The sequence below is a fragment of the Egretta garzetta genome, unplaced genomic scaffold, assembly GCF_000687185.1.
Source record: "Egretta garzetta isolate BGI_Z169 unplaced genomic scaffold, ASM68718v1 scaffold51, whole genome shotgun sequence".
Classification (NCBI taxonomy): Eukaryota; Metazoa; Chordata; class Aves; order Pelecaniformes; family Ardeidae; genus Egretta; species Egretta garzetta.
Window position 1 is genome coordinate 4,318,238 of NW_009258549.1, and position 25,782 is coordinate 4,344,019.

The window sequence follows — 25,782 nt, forward strand, 5'->3', positions numbered from 1 at the left end:
CTAGAGGGCAGTCTTTGGCCTGTTTAGGAGCCTGGTTGACAGAGTCCCTCGGGAGGCAGTCCTGAAGGGCAAAGGAGTCCAGGAAGGCTGGACATTCTTCAAGAAGGAAATCTTAAAGGCACAGGAACAGGCCGTCCCCATGTGTGCTGAAAGATGAGCCGGCTGGGAAGAAGACTGTCCTGGCTGAACAGAGAGCTCTGGCTGGAACTCAGGAAAAAAAAGCAGAGTTTATGACCTTTGGAAGAAGGGGCAGGCAACTCAGGAAAACTACAAGGATGTCTTGAGGTTATTCAGGGAGAAAATTAGAAAGCCCAAAGCCCAACTAGAAATTAATCTGGCTGCTGCTGTAAAAGCCAATAAAAAAGTTTTCTATAAATACTTTAGCAACAAAAGGAGGGCTAAGGAGAATCTCCATCCTTTATTGGAAGTAAGGGGAAACACAGTGATAAAGGATGAGGAAAAGGCTGAGGTACTTAATGCCTTCTTTGCCTCAGTTTTTAATACTAAGACCAGTTGTTTTCTGGGTACCCAGCCCCCAAGATGGGGACAGGGAGCAGAACGAAGCTCCCATCATCCAAGGGGAAATGGTTAGCGACCTGCTACACCACATAGACTCACACAAATTTATGGGGCTGGATGGGATCCACCCAAGGGTACTAAGGGAGACGGCAGAAGCACTCACCAAGCTGCTTTCCATCCTTTGTCAGCAGTCCTGGCTAACCAGGAGGTCCCAGTTGACTGGAGGTTAGCAAACCCATCTACAAGAAGGGCTGGAAGGAGGATCCGGGGAACTACAGGCATGACCTTGGTGCCAGGGAAGGTTATGGAGCAGGTCATCTTGAGTGCCATCACACAGCACGTATGGGACAACCAGGCAATCAGGCCCAGTCAGCATGGGTTTATGAAAGGCAGGTCCTGCTTGACTAACCTGATCTCCTTCTATGACAAGGTGACCTGCTTAGTGGATGAGGGAAAGGCTGTGGATGTTGTCTACCTGGACTTTGACACTGTTTCCCACAGCATTCTCCTGGAGAAACTGGATGCTCATGGCCTGGATGGGTGTACTCTTTGCTGGTTAAAAAACTGGCTGGATGGCTGGGCCCAAAGCATGGTGGTGAATGGAGTTAAATCCAGTTGGCAGCCGTTTACAAGTAGTGTTCCCCAAGGGCTCAGTGTTGGGGCCAGTTCTGTTCAATATCTTTGTCAATGATCTGGACGAGGGGATTGAGTGCACCCTCAGTAAGTTTGCAGATGACACCAAATCAGTTGGGAGTGTTGATCTGCTTGAGGGAAGGAAGGCTCTACAGAGGGATCTGGACAGGCTGGATCAATGGGCTGACACCAGTTGTATGAGGTTCAACAAGGCCAAGTGCCAGATCCTGCATTTGGGTCACAACAACCCCGTGCAACTCTACAGGCTGGGGAAGGGTGGCTGGAAAGCTGCATGGCGGAAAAGGACCTGGGGGTGCTGGTTGACAGCTGACTGAATATGAGCCGGCAGTGTGCCCAGGTGGCCAAGAAGACCAATGGCATCCTGGCTTGTATCAGAAATAGTGTGGCCAGGAGGAGTAGGGAATTTATCCTTCCCCTGCACTCGGCACTGGTGAGGCCACACCTTGAATACTGTGTTCAGTTTTGGGCCCCTCGCTACAAGAAGGACATTGAGGTGCTGGAGCGCATCCAGAGAAGGGCAACGGAGCTGGTGAAGGGTCTAGAGAACAAGTCCTATAAGGAGCGGCTGAGGGAACTGGGGTTGTTTAGTCTGGAGAAAAGGAGGCTTGGGGGAGACCTTATCGCTCTCTACAACTACCTGAAAGGAGGTCGTAGTGAGGCTGGGGTTGGTCTCTACTCGCAAGTAACAAGCAATAGGACAAGAGGAAATGGCCTCAAGTTGTGCCAGGGGAGGTTTAGATTGGATATTAGGAAAAATTTCTTCACCAAAAGGGTTGTCAGGCATTGGAATGGGCTGCCCAGGGAAGTGCCCCATCCCTGGAGCTATTTAAAAGATGTGTAGAGATGGTGCTTAGGGACATGATTTAGTGGTGGAATGGCAGGGTTAGTTTCATGGTTGGACTTGATGATCTTAAAGGTCTTTTCCAACCTAAATGATTCTGTGATTCTATATGTCCCAGCCAGTGCCCTGCTCCCAGAACGGCAGTAAGAAGTGGGTGCAGCTGTGTAGGAGAAAGGAGAGGTAGTTTTCCTCCTTAGCCCTGCAGCTAAACCAGGTGCACCCAGCCTCATGGGATCACCTGTCTCTTCCTCTGTCTTGAGATGTTGCTTTGAATTGTAATTTAGCCCCAGCTACTTCAGAAATCAGAACCTGGTAACGCAGCAAATTCCCACTTGATGTCTGTGCTGAGCCACTGAGTTGGTCAGTTAAGGATTGGCTCGTACCATCTTGATGCTTTGCAGCAGAGTTCCCCACGCTGGCAGTGGTACATGTAAATGGACATGTTCTTTGCTGTGAACTGGCTGTTCTTCTCTTTCTCCCCATCGTTTCTCCCTTGTTCTTGCTCTGTTGGCTAACTGGGAAAGAATATGTGGCTCTGACCAAAATGTTTCCAACCACAATGGAAAATACTGTTGAGAGTAAGCCAAAAAATGTTGTCTGGAAGCTTTTCCAAAAATTTTCTTGCTTTATTTTAAAGCCCTACCACAAAATTTTCACCAGGCTTCTTCTAACTTTGAACATTAGAATAGGCTGGCTCTGGTTCTTCTTCCCCTTCCAAGTGAAGTGGCTTTGGTTCACTGCTCTCTAAGATTTTCCCAGCATGTGAATTCTTCTCTTCTCAGATTTGCTTTGACAGCAAACCCCGGATTATCAGCAAAGGGACCAAGGACACACCATCTGTCTGCTCCAACCTTTCTGCCAAACACAGTTTCCATGACAACAAGTGAGTGAACGTTTTTTTGTGCTGATGGGAGCAATCTCTCACAAGTCCAGCCAGTTTAACTCCAGGGCCCTGGTCTTTTTCTTTCTTTCCTCCCCGTGGGTTCCAATCATAGGGCAGCTCAAAGCATGATAAATAGCACTGCGTGCTTCATCCTGCGTGTTTGCTCCTGGTGCTGAGGGATTTCAGGCATCATCAAAGCCCTTTGGAGTCAGCCTAAGTTTTCCATTGACTTAATTTGCCTTTCAGTTTGGCCTTTACATAAAGGTCAAATCAAAGATCCTCTAGCTCAGGATCCTGCCTCTGACTGGCTGGTAATGAATGTTTAGGAAAACAAGTATAAGAAACATGTCAAGTACACAGTAATACAACCCCTTCTGGTTCCTGGCAACCTGAGACTTAGGGACTTGCTGAGCCAGGGGAGTTGGTGTCTTTGCTGCATATTTTGAATGTGCCTGATCTCTGAATTTAAGACATCACCCATGGGCTGAGGAGACTGAAAATACCTACCTAGGGTTGATCGGGCGGGAGGGCAAGGGTTTGGTTTTCCCAGTAGGAGTCTACATCTCCCAGAGTTGACTTTCTGTGTCCTTTGCCTGCCCAGTCAAATGTCTGAATCACATGTGAGGTGGAGGGGTGAAGATTTCGATCCTCTGGTGCTTCATATTTCTCTGGCCTGGCTGCAGGTGTCTGGTCCACATCGTGCGTTCCACCTCCCTGAAATACTCCAAGATCCGCCAGTTCCAGGAGCACTTCCAGTTCGATGTGTGCCGACATGAGGTGCGTTATGGCTGCGTGCGTGAGAGCAGCTGCCACTTTGCTCATAGTTTCATCGAGCTCAAGGTCTGGCTGCTCCAGCAATATTCAGGTGAGCGTGCCTTGGTGCAGGGCTGGTGATGTGTACACCCCGGTTTCCTCCAACGTGTACCCGGTGCCAGTTGAGAGGGGAAGAGAGTGATTTGGAAGTACTGAGAAGTTGTCACTGACTTTATGCATATGCTTTGTCTCCTCAGGGGCACAGAAAAAAGGGCTAAGGTGTTCTGTGAGATGATTTGGCCCTTGTCCTTTTACATGTGCTACTGTAATTTGCAGACCAGCAAGCCTTTCCCGTGGGACCAGCTGCATAAGTTCAAATGATTATTAGGTAGGGCTGAATCCCCAGAGGTGTTCTGGTGCTTAAATCCTGTGCAAGACACTTACTCTGTCTCCTCAGGGGCACAGAAAAAAGGGCTAAGGTGTTCTGTGAGATGATTTGGCCCTTGTCCTTTTACATGTGCTACTGTAATTTGCAGACCAGCAAGCCTTTCCCGTGGGACCAGCTGCATAAGTTCAAATGATTATTAGGTAGGGCTGAATCCCCAGAGGTGTTCTGGTGCTTAAATCCTGTGCAAGACCCTAAACAGCAATCGGGCCCCTGAGCGAGCATCTGGTGCAGTGAGAACGGCATCATGCGCAAGTGACAAAGCAGTTACATAAAGGAAGGCTGTGCACCTCCAGTTTCTCTAAACACATTCACTGACAGTGGGAAATGACAAGATACTTGGTGTTTCCCAAAAAGGCTTTGATGATGTATCCCTGAAGAGGCTACTGCAGAAATTATATTCAGGTCACTCATATAATGACACTGCCACGTCTGGCACTTTCAGTCCTCTCTCTCTCTTCTCTCTCTGAGGGGTGTTGGAGGGTTTCTCTTGCTACTTTCCTGTTAGCCAACTAGATGCTGGTCCACCCATGATGCTACCTACATCTTTTTTTCACCACAGGGTCCTGTTTAGTGCAGGACCCAGCCCAGTAATGGGAGTACTTTGTAGAGGAAACAGGTTATGGATGTTTCTCACCATTCTTTGATGTAATTAGGGGCAACTTCTTTAATTTATTGTTCAAGTACCTGTCGCTACTGTTCAGTGCAGTCCTTCGCCTTGGCTTGGTTTGTGAGGGACAGTAATGAACAAGTAGCACACTGTGGCAAATACCATCTTTTATTCTTCCCGTTTGGCCTCACTTACTTGTGGCCACAGGAAATTTTAAAATTACAATACCAGAGTTTCTAAGACAGCATGTTGCCTGTGAGCCGTAGGCCACCATTGCTGCCCTGCGTGCTTATGATACTGCCTGTTATACTCTGGGCACTCTTAATATTCAAGAACCTTGCTCTTTTCCCCACCCCATGGTTGGTTTATTTTTGTTGGTGGTTTGTTTTAGAAAAAGTTTCTTTGTTCCCTCCCTCCCTATTCCTTCATCTTCAGCCTGTACAAGAAATGGTTAGGCTGATTTTTGCTTCTTGCCTTGTTTACTTGAAGAAGTTATTTCCAAAGGGGAAGCTGAGGAGCTGAAACAAGCCATGGGTTTAGCTGCAGGGGTGGTCAGTATCCTTGTGCTTATTCCCATCTTTTCCAATAATGGGAGAGCCATTATCTTTTTTTTTTTTTTTTTCCTGCAGAGCTGTGAACCTGCTTTCCTTGTGAGTTTGCCTTCCTGGAGTGGTGGTTTATTACCTCTATTAAGTGTAGCCCTCATTATGGAAACAGAGATGAAAGGCAGTTGTCACCATTCTCTGGGAATGCTTTAGCTTTGGAGCAAAGAGTTTGATTTGGGCACCATTTGCTTGGCAAGAATAGGAAGGGGGCATCATTCATAGCAGCTTGCATTTGAAAACAGCAGGCTGTTGCATTTCACAGCCATTTGAGCTTTTACAGAGCATGTGGCTTTGTTCATAGGGATAAAGGATTGTATTAGTGGAGTAAAGGTTCCCAAGATCCGAAAATGTGGACCAGCAGGACTGTTTTCTTGTTCACTGGGGCTTTTCACAGACATATCTTGCTATCTTCTTCCATCAGTGGAAGTCACAGAGTCTTTGTCCTCACTAATGATCTTGCAAAAGATGCTGAAACGTTATAAGTAATCAACACGTGAGCCTTTTGGTTCCCAGATCATCTCTTTGGGACAGTTCATGCTTTGGAGAGCTGGTGTGTTGGAAAACATCCTGCCGTATTTGTGAGGATTTTTACTACCACCACCACCACATTTCTAGACTGTATTGTTGAGTTAGTTTGGATTTCTGGGACTGGAAGGAGGCAGTCACTTGCTAAGAATTTCATTTGAAATTCAGTCTTCTGACAAGAGCTGTCTATGCTTCTCCCGTTGGTTCTTGCACCCCGAGGATCACAGTTCAGGTGTGCAGAATGGAGATGATAGAAGCCGCTTTGGCCCTTTCTCTGCCAGGTCCAGTGCAGCACTTCAACTTTTTGCTGTGGTTTTGCCAGCTCTATAGTTTTTGTCCCCAGAGTCCAGATCAGTGTTGTGTCCAGCTCTGGCAGAAGAGGGAGTTGCAGTTTTCTAACTCTACACAGTTTCTTCTGGGATTAATGGTCAACAAGGAGAAGATCTACAAACAGCTCTGATCTGGAAGTAGTACCAGCTATGCAGCAGCTGCCATTTTGGAGGCCTTAACAAATGTTCTCGAAGAATAGTAAAGTTCCCTGAATGCTTTTCATCCTGTTCAAGCCCTGTAGAAACATCAGTATTGTTGCCTGGCAAGGACCTGGACAGCTGAAATCACAGATGGGGAAACTGAGGTCAGGAATGCTGTGACTTAACCCAAGTTACACACAGCCTAAGCTGAGATGAGCGCTTGTGTTTGCTGGCCCTTAAGTTCTGGAACATGCTAGCTCCCAGATCAAAGATCATGTCCATGTGGCATGCCTGGGGAACACCTCACTTCAATAATAAAAACTGTAGGCAAAAGCAAAGCAATCAATTTTGCAGCCTCTCTGTGAGGGGGGTGTGGCATCAAGGCCATCCTCAGCACTGTACTTGTTGCAGTCAGCTGGCTGTTGTAAGATCCTTGCTTCAGTTTGTTTTGGGAGCTATCTTGGGTCTTTATAGCAGTTAAATAACATGGCTTTTTTTGTAACAGAGTCCTTGCATTGACCATCTGACATAATTTTCTCTTGCTGATTAGTGCTCTGAGCGTGGTAGCACCCATCTAGTCGGTTGGTGCTGGCAGGAGCTGTTCCCTCACCACCTGAGTTGGTCAGGACCTAATTCCTTAGATAAGGTCTGACTGACCCTTTTTCATGATGTCTGTTGTTGCATTTTGATTCCTGAAACCTTGCAGATCTTTCCTTGCTGGTTACATACAGGCAGCTGTTCCTTGGTTGGTTTTGCACTGTTGGTCTTTCCTTGCTACCTTGATTGCACCCGATGTTTGTCTGTGTTGAATTTCAACTTTTCTCTTCACCTATTGATTGATGGGCAGCCCCCACAACTTGAAGTGTGTAACAGGCCAGTTAATCCCAGCAGGCATTAGGTGAGAATTCTGGGGTCTTAGAGATGCTGGGTGTCTCAGTGGGATATCTGTGATTTTCAAGCTAGTGGCAAAAACTTCAATATACAGTAGCTCAACAGTAACAAAGCATTGTCTTCAGTGCCTTGGGTAGGCTCTGTTAGTACGTGTTGAGGGACAGCCTTGGTCAAGGTCTTGACCCCTAGTCAAGAATCATCATCTTGGAGGCAGCATCTGGGTCCTTTGCAAACAGCCTGAGCAGAAAGCCAAGTCTGAATGAGCCCAGGAGACCAAACTCTTCCCCTTTCATTTGGCTTGTGTGGAGAGAGGAGCTTCCTTAGCCTTTGCTTAAACAGGTTCTGTGGTGGGTCCCCTCACAACCCATGTCCTGACATTACCAGTGGAACTGTTGGGAGCTGTCAGCCACACAGGGGTTCCTAATCCCCCGCATAGGAAGTCCTTCAACCCCTCCCTCCCTCTCTCTCTTCTCATGGCCAAAGAAGGGTAGCTCAGTCCTGTCTTCTTTTGTTCCCAGGAATGACCCACGAAGATATCGTGCAGGAATCAAAGAAGTACTGGCAGCAGATGGAGGCACATGCCAGCAAACCAGCCAACAGCATGGTAAGTAAGGTGCATCTAGGGCTTGCAGCCTGGTTTTGCTCCCAGTTGTTCCAGCACTTTCTCTCTTTTCCTCCCACTGCTGTGCCTGACAGGTCCCAGGCCGACCAGGCTGGCCATTGAGGATGAGGACAGCTCAGAGTTTTCCTGGTTGCAGTGCTAGTGATGAGCTTTGTGCCTTGTTTTGCAGCATTGTTATCTGCTCTGTTCAGTGGTGGGGTGAAGCCTCCAGAGTGGGGAGGGCAATGTGCAGAGAATGGTGCTTCCTGCGATATCTTGCTAGTGAAATCGGGAGACTTCAGGGACTGTGACCACACAGAGTGGGGACCAGAGGTGTCCTGCTGCCCTTTAGTGGCCAGGGGACGATACAGCAGTTTGAAGGACTCAAGTAATGATGCATGACCCACAGGACTGCTCTAAATGCAGGGGTGGGTGGAAGTTGCAGCTCAGGTGCTGTTGAGGCTGGACAGAGATCTCAGTGGCACTTTGCCAGGAGGAGGCTGTGAGCTTTGCCTCTCTTTGTGCCACCAGTCTCTCAGTGTGGAGAAGGTGCCTCTGGCTGCACCCTCCAGCACTGCCAAGAGCTTTCTCTGGAGAGGTCTGTTATAAGCAAAGGGCACCTCTTTGTTTGCTTTCTTCCAGTCTGTTGGCTATGGGTGCCACTGCCTTATCCTTTTTTTTCCCCAAGAGGGTGTTCTGTAGTGCAGGGGCAGAGCCCACCCAGTGAGCATGATTCCCAGCCCAGCCCTGCGGTTGAACTAAAGCAGTTTTGCCATTAGAACAGGGAGTTTTTTGTTCTCTAATTACTTTCAGAAGATGTATCTGATGAGATGAGAAACTTCATGCCTCCTAGCAAGCTTGCAGGCGTAGGAGCAGTTCTCTCCCCTGAAAAATGGTGGGGAAAGTGTTGTGAATCCTTTTTGTTCCCACTTGAGAGCTTTCCTTCCCCTTGTGGAGGCCTGAGCTCACCACCCCTTGGCCTGTGCCTTCCTGTCAGAGCAAGGGTGCTTCACCTTTGTCTGGGACCTCTCACCCAGGAGTCCCTCTGCAGAGACCAGCACTGAGTGCAGCCTGTGAGCACCCTGCAGAGGAGGTGTTTTATAGAAAAGGGATCTGAGTCACTTCACATGGTGTGTAGCAGGTTTTTTTCGCTAGGTTACAGGCCAGCAGAAATGTTCTGAAGGCTGTAGGGTACTGATGCTGGGGAAAAGCAGGTCTGACAGGCACAGGTTAGCCCAACAGGAAAGGTACAGGTGACTGCACTGATGCTTTCAGTGGGCTCTGTATCCACCTATGTACTGGCTATGCTGCATGAGATGGAGTCATCTTTGAGGAGGTGCTCAGCAACATACCTGTGCAGCCCGTTCTGCTGTTGTGGTCTGAAATGGTTGGGTGAGAGGAATGAGAAACAGCAGTCCAGAGTAACCAAGGTCTCTAGTTCCCAAAGCCATCTGACTTGCTTAAGGAATATGTTCTAGCCTCTCAGGAAGCTGAGAGGACGAGTTTTTACAGCCTGTATTATGAGAAGTGAGCCTGAATGATCTGTATGGTCCCTGGAGACAGGACTGGCTATGATCTCTTTCTGCCTGGTGTGGGGACAGAGGCAGCTGCCTGCATCTCCACAGTGGAGGAAACTAAGTGTGCATTTGCAGCGGTTGGTGACAGTAGTTGGATTTATATCAGCAATCCTGCCCCATGGAGAGTGAAGTCTAGTGACTGGTTCTGTCCTGCCTGCTGTGAATCTGCCTGCGTTTTCCAGAAAGCTCTGTCTTGCCATTCTCTGTGCATAACCTGGGGATAAAAAAAAAAAGATAGTTGGATAGCTGTTTTTCTTTAAGCCTTGCAGCTTCAAATTCACCTTTGTCTGCAGGTGCTGCTGTTGGAAGAACAAATTGTTCAGTGGGAATAGTCAGAGCATGTCCCCTGAAGCACATGGGATCTGGATGCTGAGCAAGGGGTTTGTTTCTGGCTGTTGGGGCTTGCAGGGGGCAGAGGATCAGGAAGAGAAACACCAGCGCCTGCTACATCAGCTGGCAGGGGATGGGCAGAGAGCTACATTTTCTGGTCCCTGGGGACAGTCTTAGGGCTGCTAGTCAATGGCAAAGTCTGGTTGTGCCCCACAAATGCCTGTTACAGAGCTGGACTGCACCCTCCACCCTTCCAGGGCATCATTTTGTGTGGAGACAAAGCAGTAGCCTTGTTGGTACAGTCTGAAAGTGCCTACCAGCGGCACCATCAGTTGTCTGTAAGGTTTGGCAGCCTGGCACTGGCACTGTGCAGGGAGAGCATCGAGTTGGTCAGATGCATGTGTTTGCAATAGCAAACTGTGGCTTTGGCATTAGCACGTACTCAGCCAGAGGTCTGTGCTCTGGGATGAGACACTGGCTTGCTGCTGAAGACCCCGAGGGCAGGACTAATGTATGTGTTGAGAGATGTTTACTTTTGCCATTATTTTCTCCCATCCAAGCAGGCTAACGTGACTCAGAGTTTTCTCAGCGTCCTTCCAGCTTTCCAAGTTGGCTGCCTGGCAAAGACAACTTCCCAGGAGTGCTGTAAAAGCAGACCCCTCCTTCCCACCATCCTGTGTGATCCACACTCACCCCGGCGCCCTCTGGTCAGCGGAAGCAAAGTCGCTCCCAGGGATTTTGCTGCAGTTTTGTCACAGCTGCCAGTTGGACTCTGTTAGTGGCTGGGGCTATCCAGTTGTGGAGAAAAGAGGCAGGCACCGTACAGGGACCCAGCAGCTGTGATGATGCAAGTCAGGAGACTTAGGAACAAGTGGAAGATGAAGATACACCGCTTGCTAAACACCTGCCAGGGATCTTGCACTTGGCCCCACGGAGGTTGCTGTAGGAGTAAAACCCAGTGCCTGCAGCTGGAAGAGGCAGTAGGTAGCTGGGTGTCTTTGACTCCCACCGTATCCCTGGGAATTTAAGGGGTTTAGCCCGCCATTCTTCTGGTTTTTGAGGGCTATTCTGTTTTACCTCACTAGCCAGCTGCAGGACCCTCATAAAAACTGGCCTCAGAATAAGCAATTTAAGAGGAAAGGAAGGCCTCTAATAAGGGGTGCTTGTACCTAAGTACAGCTCACTCAGGTGGCACGTGGCTCCTCCAGAGAGCATTTCAGTATCGCTGAGAGGGATTCCTGAAGTTGTGAGACACGAGTGGCCGTGCTGGGGCTGTCGCTTTCTGCAGAGCCTGAAGTGGAAAGCTGTCATGCCAAAGACTTTTTATTTATTTGTTGCCATGGTGCATAGCTAACACTATATTATCTGGCTTCATAGCAAGGGGTGGTGCCACAGCCTGAGGCACTTTTGCCTGGCTTCCTGAAGTTGTGAGACACGAGTGGCCGTGCTGGGGCTGTCGCTTTCTGCAGAGCCTGAAGTGGAAAGCTGTCATGCCAAAGACTTTTATTTATTTGTTGCCATGGTGCATAGCTAACACTATATTATCTGGCTTCATAGCAAGGGGTGGTGCCACAGCCTGAGGCACTTTTGCCTGGCTTCGTCTGCTAGAGCCTCATGTGATACTAACTTCCACACTGTTGGTTCTCAGCAGCCTGCCAGGTGTGTGTCTTGCTTTTGCAAATACAGTCACGTAGCAGCAGCAATAACAGCAGCTTTGATTTTTCGCTTGGCTCCTAATCCCCTGGGAGCATACATGCTCACTGGATTGACCAGCAGTTTGCATGACTCTGATGAAGAAATGCACAGGGCTTCTTTTGGTTAAGAATTTGTGGAAAAAGCAGCAAATTGCCCGAGAAGTGTTTATCTCCGATCTATCATGTCTTCTGGAGGCACTTGATTCTTTGTTTTGCTGGGTCAGTAGATTGGAGCCACGTTTCCTGGCTGTGATGAGAGATCTGTCACCTGGAGGATGATATGGCAGATAGCATTGGGCTGATAAAAGGGAATATGCCAGCAGTACCATTTTGTTACCTTAGGCCTGTAGGTTTTGTGGGTCAGTGGCGAGCTGTAGTGTAATTTTCTTTGGAGACAACTGGAGATTAAAACTACTGTTCAAAGGCCACATGTCTGCGAGGGAGGCACCTTACTGCCTTCTGTGATATCCCAGGGCTCAGCCCTGCTCATCCTGCAGCTGGACACTTTGATGTGTACTCGGTGGTCACCAGCACCGGTGAAAGCTGACAGATGAATGAGTCATGTGCCAGATGCCACCAGAAAGGCTGTCCTGCAGGGGAGTAGGCCAGAATCACCGCTGCTTGGTTATGGTTCTCTGGATGGTTCCTTTTGCTGGGATATCCAGAGCAGTGATGGCCTCTTGCAGTCACCACAGGCAAAGATCAGCTCTCCAGTCATCTTTTCACAGCAATGGAGGACCCTTTGTAGGTCAGCTCTGCTTCTCTGGAAAGACTGGGTCTGGAGGATGCAGAGTGGTAGTCGATAGCTTAGGTGGTGTTTCCTGGGAGATGCTTTGATTCTGCACCACCTGTGCTCGCTGTTTTCCCTTTGCCGAGGGATGTGCACAGGGTCCACACTACTGTTAATCAATTGCTGGCAGAAGCCTGCTCCTTGGGGACATGATTTGCCTGTCTGCTCCTTATTAGATGCTCAGGGTTAGAAATCAAGGCATAGCGGCTGGGATGGGCTGCTTGTGTGGTTAGCAGTCAGGGAGCTGTTTTACTGGTAAATGACCTTTATGCTTCACGGTCGGCTCGATGCCCAGGGTGTTCTTTTAGGTTCTTGCTGGTAACCCTCACATGCTCCTGTGCCCAAGGGCTACAGTTGTCCAGTCAGGTTTGCTCTTTGGCTTGGAAGTGAACGGGAGGCGCCAGCCTCATGTCTTCCAGTGGTGGTACAAAATGTATGCAGCTTTCCAGAGGTTTGCTCAGAAAACGCAAGGCAGTGGTGGTATGGGACTGGCTCCATTTTTTTTTCCCCCCCTCCGCAATCTATTAGTTGTAATTCCAAAAGAGCCTTCTCAAGGAGACAGGTAGAAGGCCAATGAAGTTAAGTGGCTGAGACGATATGAAATATGTGCACTGACAGTTGTACCTCTGTCCAGAGATGATGATTAACTGCCTGTGAGGTCTTGTGCAAAGGAACTGTGAGGGATGGAAACCTGCCCAGAAATGGCTTTGGAAGGGTATTAACAAGAGGACTCAGCTCTGACTTCAGTGTGTCAAATGCTAGATGTGACATGAGCCTCTTGGTCCCAAAGGGTGAGCGGTGGGTCCTGCGCTGTGGCACAGCCTGGCCTCCTCCCAGGGGGGCTCTCTCGTCTGTGTGCGACTGAGCTCTCTCCATGGGTAGCGAGGGGGACGTGGATTGCCCTCCCTGCAGGGAAGTGGGGATTAAGTGCTGGGACAGGTCTCACAGAGCTTGTCTGTACATGGAGATACACTGCAGGGGTTTTGCAGCCAGGCCTGGTCAGTGCTTGAAGCTGCCAAGCTGGCTGTGCTTTTGGCCAGACGTCAAAGCCCAGGAAATCATGCTGAAGCAAGCGGTGGTTTTGCTCCTGTCTGATATCTCTACAGGCCACCAACTAACACTGGCAAAGGAGAGCTGGGCTGTCTCTGATTTAATCTGGCTTGTTGCTGGCACACGGGCATGTGGGGAGCTGCCAGCGTCTCCATGGCAGTTCGGGGGCGTGTATTTTGGCTCTGTTTGCCTGAGGTTGTGGTTCTCTTCCCCAGGCTTCTCCCCGGGCTCCCACATCAAGCACCTTTGACCTCCAGATGAAATTTGTGTGTGGCCAGTGCTGGAGGAATGGGCAGCTGGTGGAGCCAGATAAAGACCTCAAGTACTGTAGTGCCAAAGCCCGCCACTGGTGAGCAATGCAACCTTCTCTTTCCCCCACCCCTCCTCAAGGGCAGGAATTTCTTCTCTTACCTTCTCCAAGGCTTCATTTTGCCTCTTTGGAAGAGGCTGTAAGGTTTCCTAGCAACCTCTCACTGCTCGGGGTGTTTGTCACTGTAGCAGATAGCTACAGTGCATTGCAGATAGCTGTTCTCCAGTTTCCAGCTCTCTTCTTTACCGTTTGTATTTGCTGCCAGCATTGTGCAGACTTACTCCTGGTGTGTGCAGTCCAGCTCCCACAATTCCCTTTTTTCCCAGTTGCTGTCATTTCTTTTTAGCAAGGTCGCTAAGATGGTTCCCCTCTGCACTTGTTTATATTCCTAGCTGTTTGCAGATGTCCGTCAGGTCACTATTAGCAATGATTCCAGGTATTCTGCTTCCTTTTAAATTAGTTTCCTTGGCTCTTTCATTGCTTTGGTTGCTCTTCTCTGACGCATGTCATGGCTGTTTGCACCTCCTGGCTCCTTGGGGCCTGTGAGGGTTTGACAGAAGAGGAATATCAGCTGGGAAGGCACCACTGAATCATGGAAACTGTGGCACCTCTCACCCAGGCAGTCTGGCAGGATAGGGTAGAAGGGTTTATAGGACTTCCCATAACACAAGCCACAAAGGCACAGTCCAGCATCCTATTGCAGATGTGAGACCTTTGATGAAAACGAGACAAAAGCAGCAGTTGCTGGAGGAAGTGAGCAGGTGAGGATCACTTCCTGGAATGGGAAGGATAACTCCTCTTTGTGCAGCTGCTGAGTAGAGCTGGGATTTTTGCCCAGGGTATCTCCTGGTTATCGTTTGCTGAAGCTGCAGGAGAATTAATGCTTCCTGGCACCTGTTCGTAAGACAGTGCTTGTAATGACTTGCATTTCTACTGCACCTTTCAAACAGAAAATATTCCCAAATGTTTTTTCATGGATCTGATTGCACAAGAATTGGCTGTATTGAAGGGTGGAATGCAGCCGTTTAGTAATCCATGGTGATGCCATGTGAGACGTGGGGGAGACTTCTGTGGCTTTATGAGAAGAGATACCCCAGGAAATGTGATAAGTACAGGGAGAAATCCTCCTAAAACACCCTTCTTCTGGCTTCTGTGTCACAGATGTGCATGTCTAGGAGCAGCCAGATAGTGGCAGGGACAAGCTGGACTGGAGGATCTGGTCATCTCTCAATATTTAAGGGTCTCTGAGGAAAACAAACCCTTTTTCTGCTCTTCCTTTTGCCTCTCCTGATTTATTCTCTCTTCTTCAGTTGGACGAAGGAACGTCGCGTCCTGCTGGTGATGTCCAAAGCAAAGAAGAAGTGGGTGTCTGTCCGACCACTGCCTTCCATCCGCAACTTCCCACAGCAATATGATGTAAGTAAGCCCCATGCCCAGCACGGCCAGGTGCCCCTTCTCCTCCCCTCCCAGCCAGTAGCACTTTGAGGGCTGGTCCTTTGTAGACCTGGCAGGGAAGCAGGCACGTGTTGGGTGCCCAGCATGGCCAGGTGCCCCTTCTCCTCCCCTCCCAGCACTTTGAGGGCTGGTCCCTTGTAGACCTGGCAGGGAAGCAGGCACGTGTTGGCTGAGGTGGGAGGCAAGGACAGACTGAGGGCAGCAAGATCTCAAACGCATCCAGCAAAAGGGTGGAGCAGAAGAAGGAGTGGCACCCATTTAAACTGCTCTGTGCACGTATATGAGTTTCTGACATTGCTGTTAATGCAGTCACCATCTCAAGAAGTGGCTGGCACAGGGTTTGGAAATGTGATTTAAGTTTCCCCTTAGGTCAGGGTTTCTCAATGTGGGTGAGAGGCAAGATGGAGCTTTTGGGAGAAGCCTATCCCTGCCTTTGCTGTGGCCGTGCTGCTGTAGATTGTGAAACTTGCTCATGATGTGTTTTGAAATAAAAACGAAGAACTCGGCTAAAAAGACACGTGCTGTGAGGAAAACAACAGTTACCAACCTCCAACCTCAGCCCCCAAAATGGCGATTGATAATTTCTCCCTCTCCTTTGCTTTCTTCCTAAAAGGAGAAGGCTCCTCTCCCTCCTACTGCCCCTTAGTCCGTGGGCAGGTGCAAGGCCACGTGTAAGGCCTTGAGCACTCTCCAGTTGCAGACCAGTTGCTAGAAGCTGGAGGGGGAGCAAGAGTTATTTACAGATGCTGCAGCAGGAGAGGAGGCCAGCAGGTCAGTTGCAGATCAGTGCAGCAAAGGCAAGTTGCCACATAAGTGTGTGCTTTGCCTGAGCTTCCACCCAGCCCCTGCCAGAGAGGAACAGTGTTGCCTCTTCCCCCCAGTTTTTGTGACCCAGCTGGTCTCCACTCTGCTGTCCTCCTCTGGCGGCAGGACTGAGGGAGAAGGGACCATCAGTAAATATGATGCTTGGAAAGCTGCTCGTTTTCTCTGGCAGTGATGCTGTTGGTAGCTGTGAGGTAAAGTGCGCACCAGTGTGGTCTAAGCAACTCATAAGGCCGCTCTTCACCTGCTTGGAGACGGCTGGAGAATGAGTCACCTTTGGGGACCAGCAACATGACCAGCAGGAAACACTGTTGGGTCCATCCAGGTTGCTCCCTGCTGTCTCCCCCAGGGCCAGTGCTAAGCATACCTGCACACTGTCACCTATGGAAATGGCGACAAGAGAGAGGCCAGGTGCCGAACTGAGCTACCTGCATGTTTATAGAGAAGTCTTTACCTTCCATGTCATCAGGAGCTTGAGTTAATGACGTATGAAGCATCTTGTTTGCAACCTCTCCTGCATGCAGTTTAATGTCCCAGCTGTCTTTTTCGAATTCACTTGCCCCTCTAGCAAGGCGTGTTTGTGCAGATGCTAAATTTTGCTCTTTTAACAGTTGTGTATCCACGCACAAAATGGCAGGAAATGCCAGTACGTGGGCAACTGCTCCTTCGCCCACAGCCCTGAGGAGAGAGACATGTGGACCTTCATGAAGGAAAATAAAAGTGAGTTGGGGAAACATGGGCCAGGGAGTTTGGGGAGAGGGAAGAGGACGTTTGGGCAGTGGATGCAGGGTCTGTTAAGACATGCTCTTGACAGGAGAGACAGAGGCGGGGCAGAGCTGATACTGTGAGCTTGGGTGGGATTATGGGGCAAGTCTGTCTACAGTAATTTAGAGCTGCTCTTTTCTTAAGCGTGCATGTATATCTTGAGTCCCTCGCTCTGGGACTAGTGCACATTGGTCGCATGTCTTGCATTGCTCCATCGCTGCCCTCCCTTTCTGCAGCTCTTTGAATCTACCCTGTGCTGTCCCTCCAGTTGCCTGTACTGTCCCAGGCCTGGCTCCATATGGAGCTCTGCCAGAGCACCAGTCCTGACCTGTAGCTGCTCCTCTATCTTTCTTGTCTGTCTTGTATCTGCCTTGGCTTTCTTGCCCATTTCTGCTCCTATTGCTTGCTCCTGGGCTGCGGCACTCCCTGCTTATGGCATTGTATTCAAAGGGGTGGATTTGAGATCCTGAATGAGAACATTGTTGGGTGGTGCCTTTATGGAGGAGCTTGGCTGGAATTAATTATGCGGGCTCCCAACTTACCTTTTGGGGGATAGCTGGGGGGTTGCCCATGTCCTGGATGGCCAGTTCTCTGGCAGCAATCCTTGTTTATTCAGACCAACAGCAAGCTGGGGGGAAAAACCACTCTCTTTGCAAGGCCCAGTTATCCAGGTGCTCACCTAGCTCTTTTGGGAGATGCTGAAAGAGTCGAAAGGTTTCAAGCCTGCCCTGAGTTTGTTTGGTCTTTATGCTTGGATGGAGGGTCTTTCCCTCTGCTGGGCCAACCGCTGTTATTTGTTACAGTTCATATAATTTCGTTACTGGGGCCTTCAAAGCACATCAGACCAGTCTGGGTGTGTTTGCTCAAGCACGAAGGTGAATCTTCAAACAGCGTTGTTTCAGTTTGGAGGAATTTGCATTCATTATCCCCAATTGCCTTGAGTTCCTCAATTACCCATTTAGAGAGGAGTAAATCACTAACGCATCGCACTTAAGGATCATATGGGTGTCTGCAAACATTTGTGTTTCCATAGCCTCTCTCAGGACCTGATCTTGGAAAGACAAAGCTTCCACCCCAGATTTCCCTTCCCACTAGTATGCTGAACGGGTTTTAAACCAAAAGCACCAAGAGGCATCGACTGCAGTCCTCTGGGCAGGTTTTGAACAAGCTATCTTTAGGTCTTCTTCCCCTCCCCAGTGCTTCCTGCGGTCAGCTTGCTTAAGGGCTCTCCTCCCTCTCCAGTGCTAAGGATGAAGTGTAGGCTTAGAGGGAAGGGGCAGATCTGAATCCAGCCCCTGCCTTGGCTCCCTGGCTGGAATGAGATGTCTGCTGAGCTCAAGCAGAATCAGGCCTGATGCAGAATCATCTTGTGGGGTGAAGTCCATGGAGATCTTGGGGCGCTTTCCCTCCTTTCTGAATACTTTGTGTAGCTGCTGTCATAGTTGCCCTCAACTCACAGAAGACTCCCCCCCACACACACGTGCCCGGTGGTGTGGTGTGAATTTGGTTCCTCTCCCAGGGCTTTCATCTGAGGAGGTGACATCAGGCCTCCCAAGCACAGGCCTTCAGTCTGACAGCAGCTGCTGCTGCGCAGAGAGGGGAGGGAAGGGCTGCCCCAGCATTCATCCTTTTCTCATAGTTTGTGCACGGTGCGGGAGGTTGTTTGAGTGACTTCACGGGTCGCCTTTGTGCAGTACTAGATATGCAGCAGACCTATGACATGTGGCTAAAGAAACACAATCCTGGGAAGCCTGGAGAGGGGACACCGCTCACCTCGCGAGAAGGGGAGAAACAGATCCAAATGCCCACCGACTACGCTGACATCATGGTAATCAGCTGATCTCTTGCCCTTCATCCCTCCTTCTCCTCCTCAGTGCTGATAGCCTGCCCTCTCCTGTGCCCCGGTTGTGAGCAAGCAGGGACTGCATCGCTCTTGTGGGAAAGAGCCTGTGCTAATGTAGGTTAAACGGACAGCTTGGAGCAGCACAGCAAGGGCAGCACAGATGGGGAGGGAAGGGATTGACCGGGGGTCAGCAAGGCTCTGCAACGGCTTTTCGATTAATCCTCGAGTCAGTAGGAGCCTACCTTATGTTCCTTTCTGTGTGGGCTCAGCCTCTCCCCGGGGTTCCTATGTGCTCCTGGGAAAGCTGGCAAAGCTATTGCTGGCCAGTCGGAAAAGAAGGAGAAGTTGGGGAAGAGCTGGGTCTGGCCTGGGAAAACTAGAGGCAGATGTGTCTCCTTAGCCCAGGGCTGGTGGCTGGTGTAAGGGTTTGTGCTCCTGAAGAGTCCTCCATTGCCCATGCTCCTGGGGGCCTTGCAGTCAGACCCCATCTGGGCCGTCAGTAGGGGCAGGGGGACTATGTCAGTGAACCGAGCTGTCCCGTTTGCTGAGCCCATTTGAGCTGTAGGCAGACCTCAACAAAAAATCTCCTCCACTCCCCCTTAGCGGCAGCACGATGCCTTAAAGATGACATGGCAGGGAAGTGTGGTGGGTCGTAGACTGAGCAGAGCTTCCAGGATGCTCTGGAAGGAGAAGGGGGAGAGGCAGTGCCAGCACGGGGAAGGCCGATGGGTGTGACTGCTAAAGCACTGACTGGCCCTTTGCCCTGTCTGCATGGGTTAGATGGGCTACCACTGCTGGCTCTGCGGGAAGAACAGCAACAGCAAGAAGCAATGGCAGCAGCACATCCAGTCGGAGAAACACAAGGAGAAGGTCTTCACCTCAGACAGTGACTCCAGCTGCTGGAGCTACCGCTTCCCCATGGGCGAGTTCCGACTCTGCGAAAGGTACCGCTGCCTCATCTCCCTCCCGTGCTGCTACAGGGATGGGACGACAGGCCCAGGGCCTCCATCATCCCTCCTCCCCCTCTTTCATCACCACCTCATCTTCTTCTCACGGGGTCCCCAAGAACTTCCGCTTGGAGGAGGAGTGGGATGAGCTGACAGGTTGGGGTGACAGTGAGGCTGCTGTTGGACCCCAGAGGTGCTCAACCACACTACTGAGTGGTAAAAATACATTTCTGAGCATGTGTCTTTAGAAAATGAGAGCAAGCTTCATGTCTGCACCTGTGCCCTCCATGGCCAGGATGCTGTCGGTTCTCAGGCTGCTGAACAGTCAGCTTGGCCTGATGCTCGGGGGGAGTCTGAGGTGCTTTATTAAATCGTTTGAATGTCTCACACCCTCTGAATCAACGCCTTGAGGTGTCTTCAGAAGGTTTGTGATGGTTAGAAATGCCATTCTGGTTAGAGAGAAGGCTGTCTCTCATGGCTGTTACCTGGCATTTCCTCTGTTGCGTGGTGGTTTCTCCTCATCCCTGCTGGTCCAGTTCCAGCTCACATCGTTTCATTCTGTGGACTAAACCCCCTTATAGACGTTGCTCTATTCGCTGCTCTGTTTCTGTGCCCAGCCTCTGTATTGCCTTCTCTGGTTGCACGTGGGTTTGTAGGAGAATCGCCTCACCCTTAGAAAAGAGTTCGCAGTGTGTTTCTGTGCACCCCGATGGAGTGTCCCAGATGGGGAGCTCAAAACCCTGTCCTGGGGGTGCCCTCCTGATCGTGCTCCTTGTTCTGGCAGGTTCCAGAAGAGCAAGGCCTGCCCCGAAGGAGAGGAGTGTCGCTATGCCCATGGCCAGGACGAGCTGACGGAGTGGCTAGACCGGAGGGAGGTGCTGAAACAGAAACTGGCCAAAGCCCGCAAAGACATGCTGCTCTGCCCCAGGGATGACGACTTCGGGAAATACAACTTCCTATTGCGGGATGGCGTATAGTAAGGGTTAGGGGGAGAGCCTGTCGGCTGGAGAAACACAGGGCGGGTTTTCCGAGAGTGGCAGTAGCAGGGAGAGCGAGATCTGTGTCTCGCAAAGAGAACTTTTTCTTTTCTTTCATTTTAAGATTATGAGACGATGATTTATTAGTGGTGAATGAAATCGTGAATTTGATTCTCCTTGGCCAGCGAACGCCATGCTCACTGAGTCTGTGATCCATCTTCTCTCTCTTCTTTCCCCCAAATTCTCCTTCCTGTCCATCTTTTTGTTTTCGCTGTCCCTCATTCAAAGGAATGAATCCAGTCTGTACTGGGCTGCGAATCGGAGAATTTCTCCTTGTGCCATTCTCCTGCCCCTCAATTTGGAGTGTGGCTGCAGAGGTCCGGAGGACAAAGCTGAGAGAAAGGGCCAGTCATCTGGTGAAAAGGTGACCATGAAGTTCATGTGCTGCTTTTCTCAGTACTGCAGAGCGAGCCCCACTTAGCTGCTGCAGCTGGCCTGCTCTCCTGGGAATTCAGTACCAGCAGAATTAGGAATTGAGGTGCAAAACAAGGAAAACCACTAGATTTGGCTTAAAACATCTAGGCTTAAGCTCCTGCTGGTCTGTATTGCCCTGAGACATCAATTGGCGCTGAGGAGGGTGACAGCTGGTATAAAGAGTGTAGCTAAAAGCAGCAAAGTAATAAAACTGCTTGCAGCAGCAGGAACTGGATAGTAGGTGACTTCAGACTGTTTCAGCTGATTGTACCCAGAAAGCAAATTGGTAACTCCTCACTAGATGTCTTTCTCAGCATGCGACAGGTATTCAGGGTGGGTAGTTTTGGTTTGGGTTTTTTGGCTGGTGTGACTGGTGAAAGTAAGGCTGAAAGCATCTTGAAGGTGTAGTGGAGACTGTGACACACCCTGTGCTGCTGTAGTCTGTGCAGCAGCATCAGTCAGGAGGAAGGCTGTAACCAACAGAAGCCTGCATTTCTGTGCTGCCTTTTGTGTCCTGAAGAGAGGGAGGGAGGTATTGGGGTTCCCTTCTTGCTCTTTAAGTGGCGCATGTGACTGGTTATTTAGAGCTGCGTTTTTCCCTGTGCTGCCGGAAGAACTGGGTAGGGACCCCTTTAAAAGGACACCGTCAAGCAGCATAGGCGATGCTTTGCTGATGGGAATCCAGCTGGAAGGGCGCTTACCAGCACCGAGGTCCAGCTCCCTACTCCTCAGAGCCAGGGCAAGGAGCTTGCGGACACACGGCGCAGCCAGGATGCGACCCAGGGCAGGGACCACGGTGGAGGGGGAGCGGCACAGTGGGACCCAGCCATGTGCCTGCTCCTGTCCCACCTGATGTGCACCACGGCAGGGGAACCGGTGATGCTGAGCTCTGGGCCAGGATTTTTGGCTTTTATAGTGGCAGCGGTGAGAGGCAGTACTGCCTGCGTGCCGGCCTTGTCCTTTCTGGTGGTCTCATCCCGTAAGCCGTAAACGTGTGTCCTGTCCCCAGCTTCCCTCTCTTTCTCTGTGCTGCAGTCCAGCTGCACTCTGCAGGCTTGCATGCATGGATGGCACCATCCACTCAGACACAAGCACGTCTCCCTCCCAGCCTTCGTGGGGGATGTCTTTTTCATACAGAGTCTCCCAGGACAGCAAGCTCAGAGCCCTGGGGGCTGGCAGTGCTGTATCCATGGTAAATACAATCTGGCCGGGAACTGCTCAGTGCTTTGGTATTGCTGGGTCCCCCTTTTCCCTCCCTGCTCCCATATCCTTGGGGTCCCAGCTTCAAGAGAGATGGGATGTGGAAATGCAGGAGATGTGGAAATGCAGGAGATGCTGGAGGGGGCAGCTGGCACCTTTCTAAACCAGCCTCCAGGTGGGTGCATCAGCTCGACTTTGGGTAGTTATGGCCCAGGAGCGGAGCACACTGCGCTCTGGTCTTGGGTCTTCCCAGTGGTATTACACACTCTAAGTGAGGCGAAAGTGCCTCTGAGCTTGTTTCCCCTCCTTTAAAATGTGGGTGGTGGTCACTGGTTGGTTTGAGCTTCCCTTCTTGCCTGTACGGCACCTCGAGGTCTGGCCTGGAAGGGGCCAGGACTGTAATGTCTGACGACACACAGATGGCTTATGAGAGATCTGGGAGAACCGGGGAGGGAAGTGGTTGTTTCTACCTCTGCCCACGTGTGGGGAGGAGGACGAGATGAGGAAGGATTCGTAGCGCTGTGGGGAAAGGGAGCGACCAAGGCATTATCAGACGTGGCAGTTCTTGAGTGGTCAGGTGCTGTAGTTTCTCCTCTGCCCTTCGCTGTCGCTGCCTGGATTGTACCTTCTGCTGGAGCTCCTTGTGCTCAAGTGGTCAACTTTATAAACAGAGAGAGATGGGGGAGGAGGTAGGCATCAACTCCTGGGTTATCTCGTTCTGCTCTTCCTGGGCAGAGACGCCAAGGGAGCGAGTCTGGATTGGGGAACGTTGGAGTGTGGTTTTTATTTTTAAAACAAATCTGCATCTCTAGTGTGACTCTTAAGCGTTCGCTGCGCTGTGATTTCTCATACGATAACTTGTTCAGGTTACAGAGTGGGTCGCTGTCCCCTCTCCCCGTCTCTGCTTTGGAGGGACAGAGCGGGGCCGAGGCGGGGAGGGGGTGAGCGTGCGTCAGGTGAGGGAGGCCCACGCTCACGGGGGTTGCGTCAAGTATCTCCTTTTGTTTTCCCTGATATGATAACCTGGTCTGTGGTGTTGCAGTACTTTGTCACCAGACTTGTTTTAGTGTGTATATATGTGACCCCTCCCGTGAAGCATATATACACAGGTATTAAATATATCGCTCTATATAATATTATATGTGTGTGGTATCGAAGGAATCTTTTAAATGAGGGTAAAGGAAAAGGACTCAGGCCAGGAAACGCAGCATCTCCAGTTTAGATATGAAGACTTTTATTTGGGTTAGGGAAAGGGAAATAACAGAGAGGGGAGGGTTTTATATAGATAGGTATAAATTTTGAGATGGGACAGGTTTCCCTGTTCACATTTTTGAAACCCCCTAGGATGTCCTCGCAGTCCCGTCTCAGTGAGAGAGTGTTATACTGCTAACTCGTGAGTAAAGTTTTAATGATAAGGCTTTGCTTGTATTATTTAAAGAGACATTGTGAAAGGCAGGAAGCTTCACCCTTGACTTCCCAGGCTCGCTGTATCGAGCTGAGAGGGTTTTCTTCAGCACGTTACATAGGCTCAGCAGAACTGCTCGGCGCCCGCGGCTCTACAACAGATAAACCACGAGTTGCAGGGCTGCTCGAGTGGTGCGTTCGCAAGACCCTGTGATAACTCTCTCTTTTCTTCATTCATGCGAGGGGAAAAGAAAATTTTGCAGTGCAGAACCAAATCCGAGGGTTATTAACACAAGAAGTGATGTTCTAATTTTATAACGTTAGAAGAAAAATCTCATATCCTGTAAGATAACCACAGACACGCACACTCACACAGAGTAGAGAATTTGATTCAGATCAGCTTATTAAATGCTGAAGGACTTCGTGAAAATCTCCTCCCAAATCCTTTGGTAGGGGTAGGGATTTAAATGATGCTGGTGTGGGAGTTAACCTGGCCTTTACAGGGGGAAGTAGAAAAAAACCAAAAAATACCCTACTTAGCTTGTATGAAACTGTATGTCAAAAATGGATGGGTTTTAGCAAGTGAGAGGAAAAGACTGCAAGGGGATGCTGCAGTTCTGAGCTGGGCAGTAATGATTTTGAGTCCTTTAATATGTCTTTGTATTAATATAATTTAAGAATACCACGCTTTACTATTAAAAAAGAACTTAGTATCTTTCATAAGGTCTAGTATCAGGATAATAATGTAGATGTTTTAACAACATTTTTGGGTTTGTTCTTAAATAAAAAAAACAACCAAACTTGCTTCTTTTAGCCTTTGTAATAGAAAATAAAAGTGTGCACTTTAAACCCTCTCCTGAGCCAGTGTCTGCATTTTTCAAATAGCCCGCAGAGGGTGGGTTACCTTGGTTTCAGGTTTCCCTGCTGTAAGGAGGGAAGCAAGGGGAGGACTCCAGGCATTGGGTGGCTTTCGCTTTCTCCCATCCTCAGGTATAATCTGCGCTTCTTGCTGCGTGGAAAATTGCATCTGCGCCTATTAACAGATTCTGCAGTTCTTCATCAGATCCACAGTTCTGGCCAACTTTAAGTGTGTTTAAGATTTGGGGTTTGTTTTTTTTTTTTTTCTTTCCCCCAAGCACCGAGAACCTGCACACTCTGCATTAACACATAGTTTCAGGTGTTCGGGTAACCTGTGTTTTGAAACCGCCAGTAATCAGGTCTTGTAATCACCTTCATCTAGAGGTTGTTCCACTGTGTAGGCTGCTCTGTTCAACTGGGTCAGACAGTTCTGTTGCCTGCCAGCGAAATGCCCGTAGCCCTGCCCACCCAGTCGCACGCTGCTTGGGCCCCGAGAAGCGCCTGTGTGGATTCCCCCTGACGAGGATGCTGTGCGGTGAAGATGGCACCTGGGGGAAGAGGTCAGCGTGAAAACATGCATTATTAAAACTCTTTTCTTAATTTTTCAAATCCATCATGATGCAGATTAATCTGGGATTGTTGATGAAGCCAAAATTGGAGATGTGGCACAGACAAGGGAGCCCGTGGAGGCGCCCTGTTTAAACTGGTAGAGTGACCAGGTTGTCTCCAGCGAGACCTGAGGAGAGGAGGCTCGTTATGCATCTCCCTGATGTGCCTGGGTACGGGCACAAGGACTCATGTCCTTCTGGTCATAGGAGGAGGGCTCTGAACACAAGCTTGTAGCGTAGAGGGAGTGAGGAGGCTGGTGCACTCTTAAGGTGCATCTACTGAGTACACACCATGTGAGGGTGACAGAGCACTGGAACAGGCTGCCCAGGGAGGTTGTGGAGTCTCCTTCTCTGGAGATATTCAAAGCCCGCCTGGATGAAGTCCTGTGTAGATTGCTCTAGGAGAGCCTGCTCTAGCAGGGGGGTTGGACTAGATGATCTCCCGAGGTCCCTTCCAACCCTTGCCATTTTGTGATTCTGTGATTCTGTGAAGTGAGAGGCGTTCATTTTACTCTCCAAAGATTATTGAGGCCATGCTGGCAAGAGCAAGGGAAGCTTTTCCAATACAATGGGGACCAAAACTGTCAAACTGCGAGGCAGACAAAGCATGAGGAGAAAAGCGATGGTGTTTTCCTTGCAGGTTTGAGCCTCAGCTGTAACCCCCTCCTGACCGGTATTTCTTCATTGAAGAAAATAAACTTGTATTTTGAAGAGGCAGGAAGAGGAGTGATGACCTCAGTATTCAGATCCTTGTAGGAACTTCAGCAGATACAAAGACAAGGGGGAGAGCCCAGGGTCAGCCAGGAAGGATCCAGGTCCGATGGAGGATTGAGAGGAGCAGGGGTAGAGACCCCTGGGAGGTGGGAGGAAGGCTTCGTACA

General features: G+C 49.9%; 1 protein-coding gene across 10 annotated transcripts in view; it reads left to right on the plus strand.

The window, feature by feature from the left end:
- The window catches only part of ZC3H7B (zinc finger CCCH-type containing 7B), a 50,562-nt gene extending 26,309 nt beyond the window's left edge, over positions 1–24,253 (plus strand). For 6 of the 10 annotated variants that reach the window (XM_035903258.1, XM_035903263.1, XM_035903259.1 and 3 more), the window contains exons 15-23: positions 2,797–2,897; positions 3,581–3,762; positions 7,715–7,800; positions 13,454–13,587; positions 14,859–14,964; positions 16,437–16,545; positions 18,285–18,418; positions 19,214–19,377; positions 20,165–24,252. In XM_035903258.1, the coding sequence (XP_035759151.1) occupies positions 2,797–2,897; positions 3,581–3,762; positions 7,715–7,800; positions 13,454–13,587; positions 14,859–14,964; positions 16,437–16,545; positions 18,285–18,418; positions 19,214–19,377; positions 20,165–20,357 (1,209 nt within the window). In that variant the 3' untranslated portion in view covers positions 20,358–24,252. Of the gene's footprint in view, positions 1–2,796; positions 2,898–3,580; positions 3,763–7,714; positions 7,801–13,453; positions 13,588–14,858; positions 14,965–16,436; positions 16,546–18,284; positions 18,419–19,213; positions 19,378–20,164 lie in introns of all 10 variants that reach the window. The other 4 variants (XM_035903260.1, XM_035903261.1, XM_035903255.1 and 1 more) reach the window with 1 other exon arrangement.
- The last annotated feature ends 1,529 nt before the right edge of the window (positions 24,254–25,782 follow it).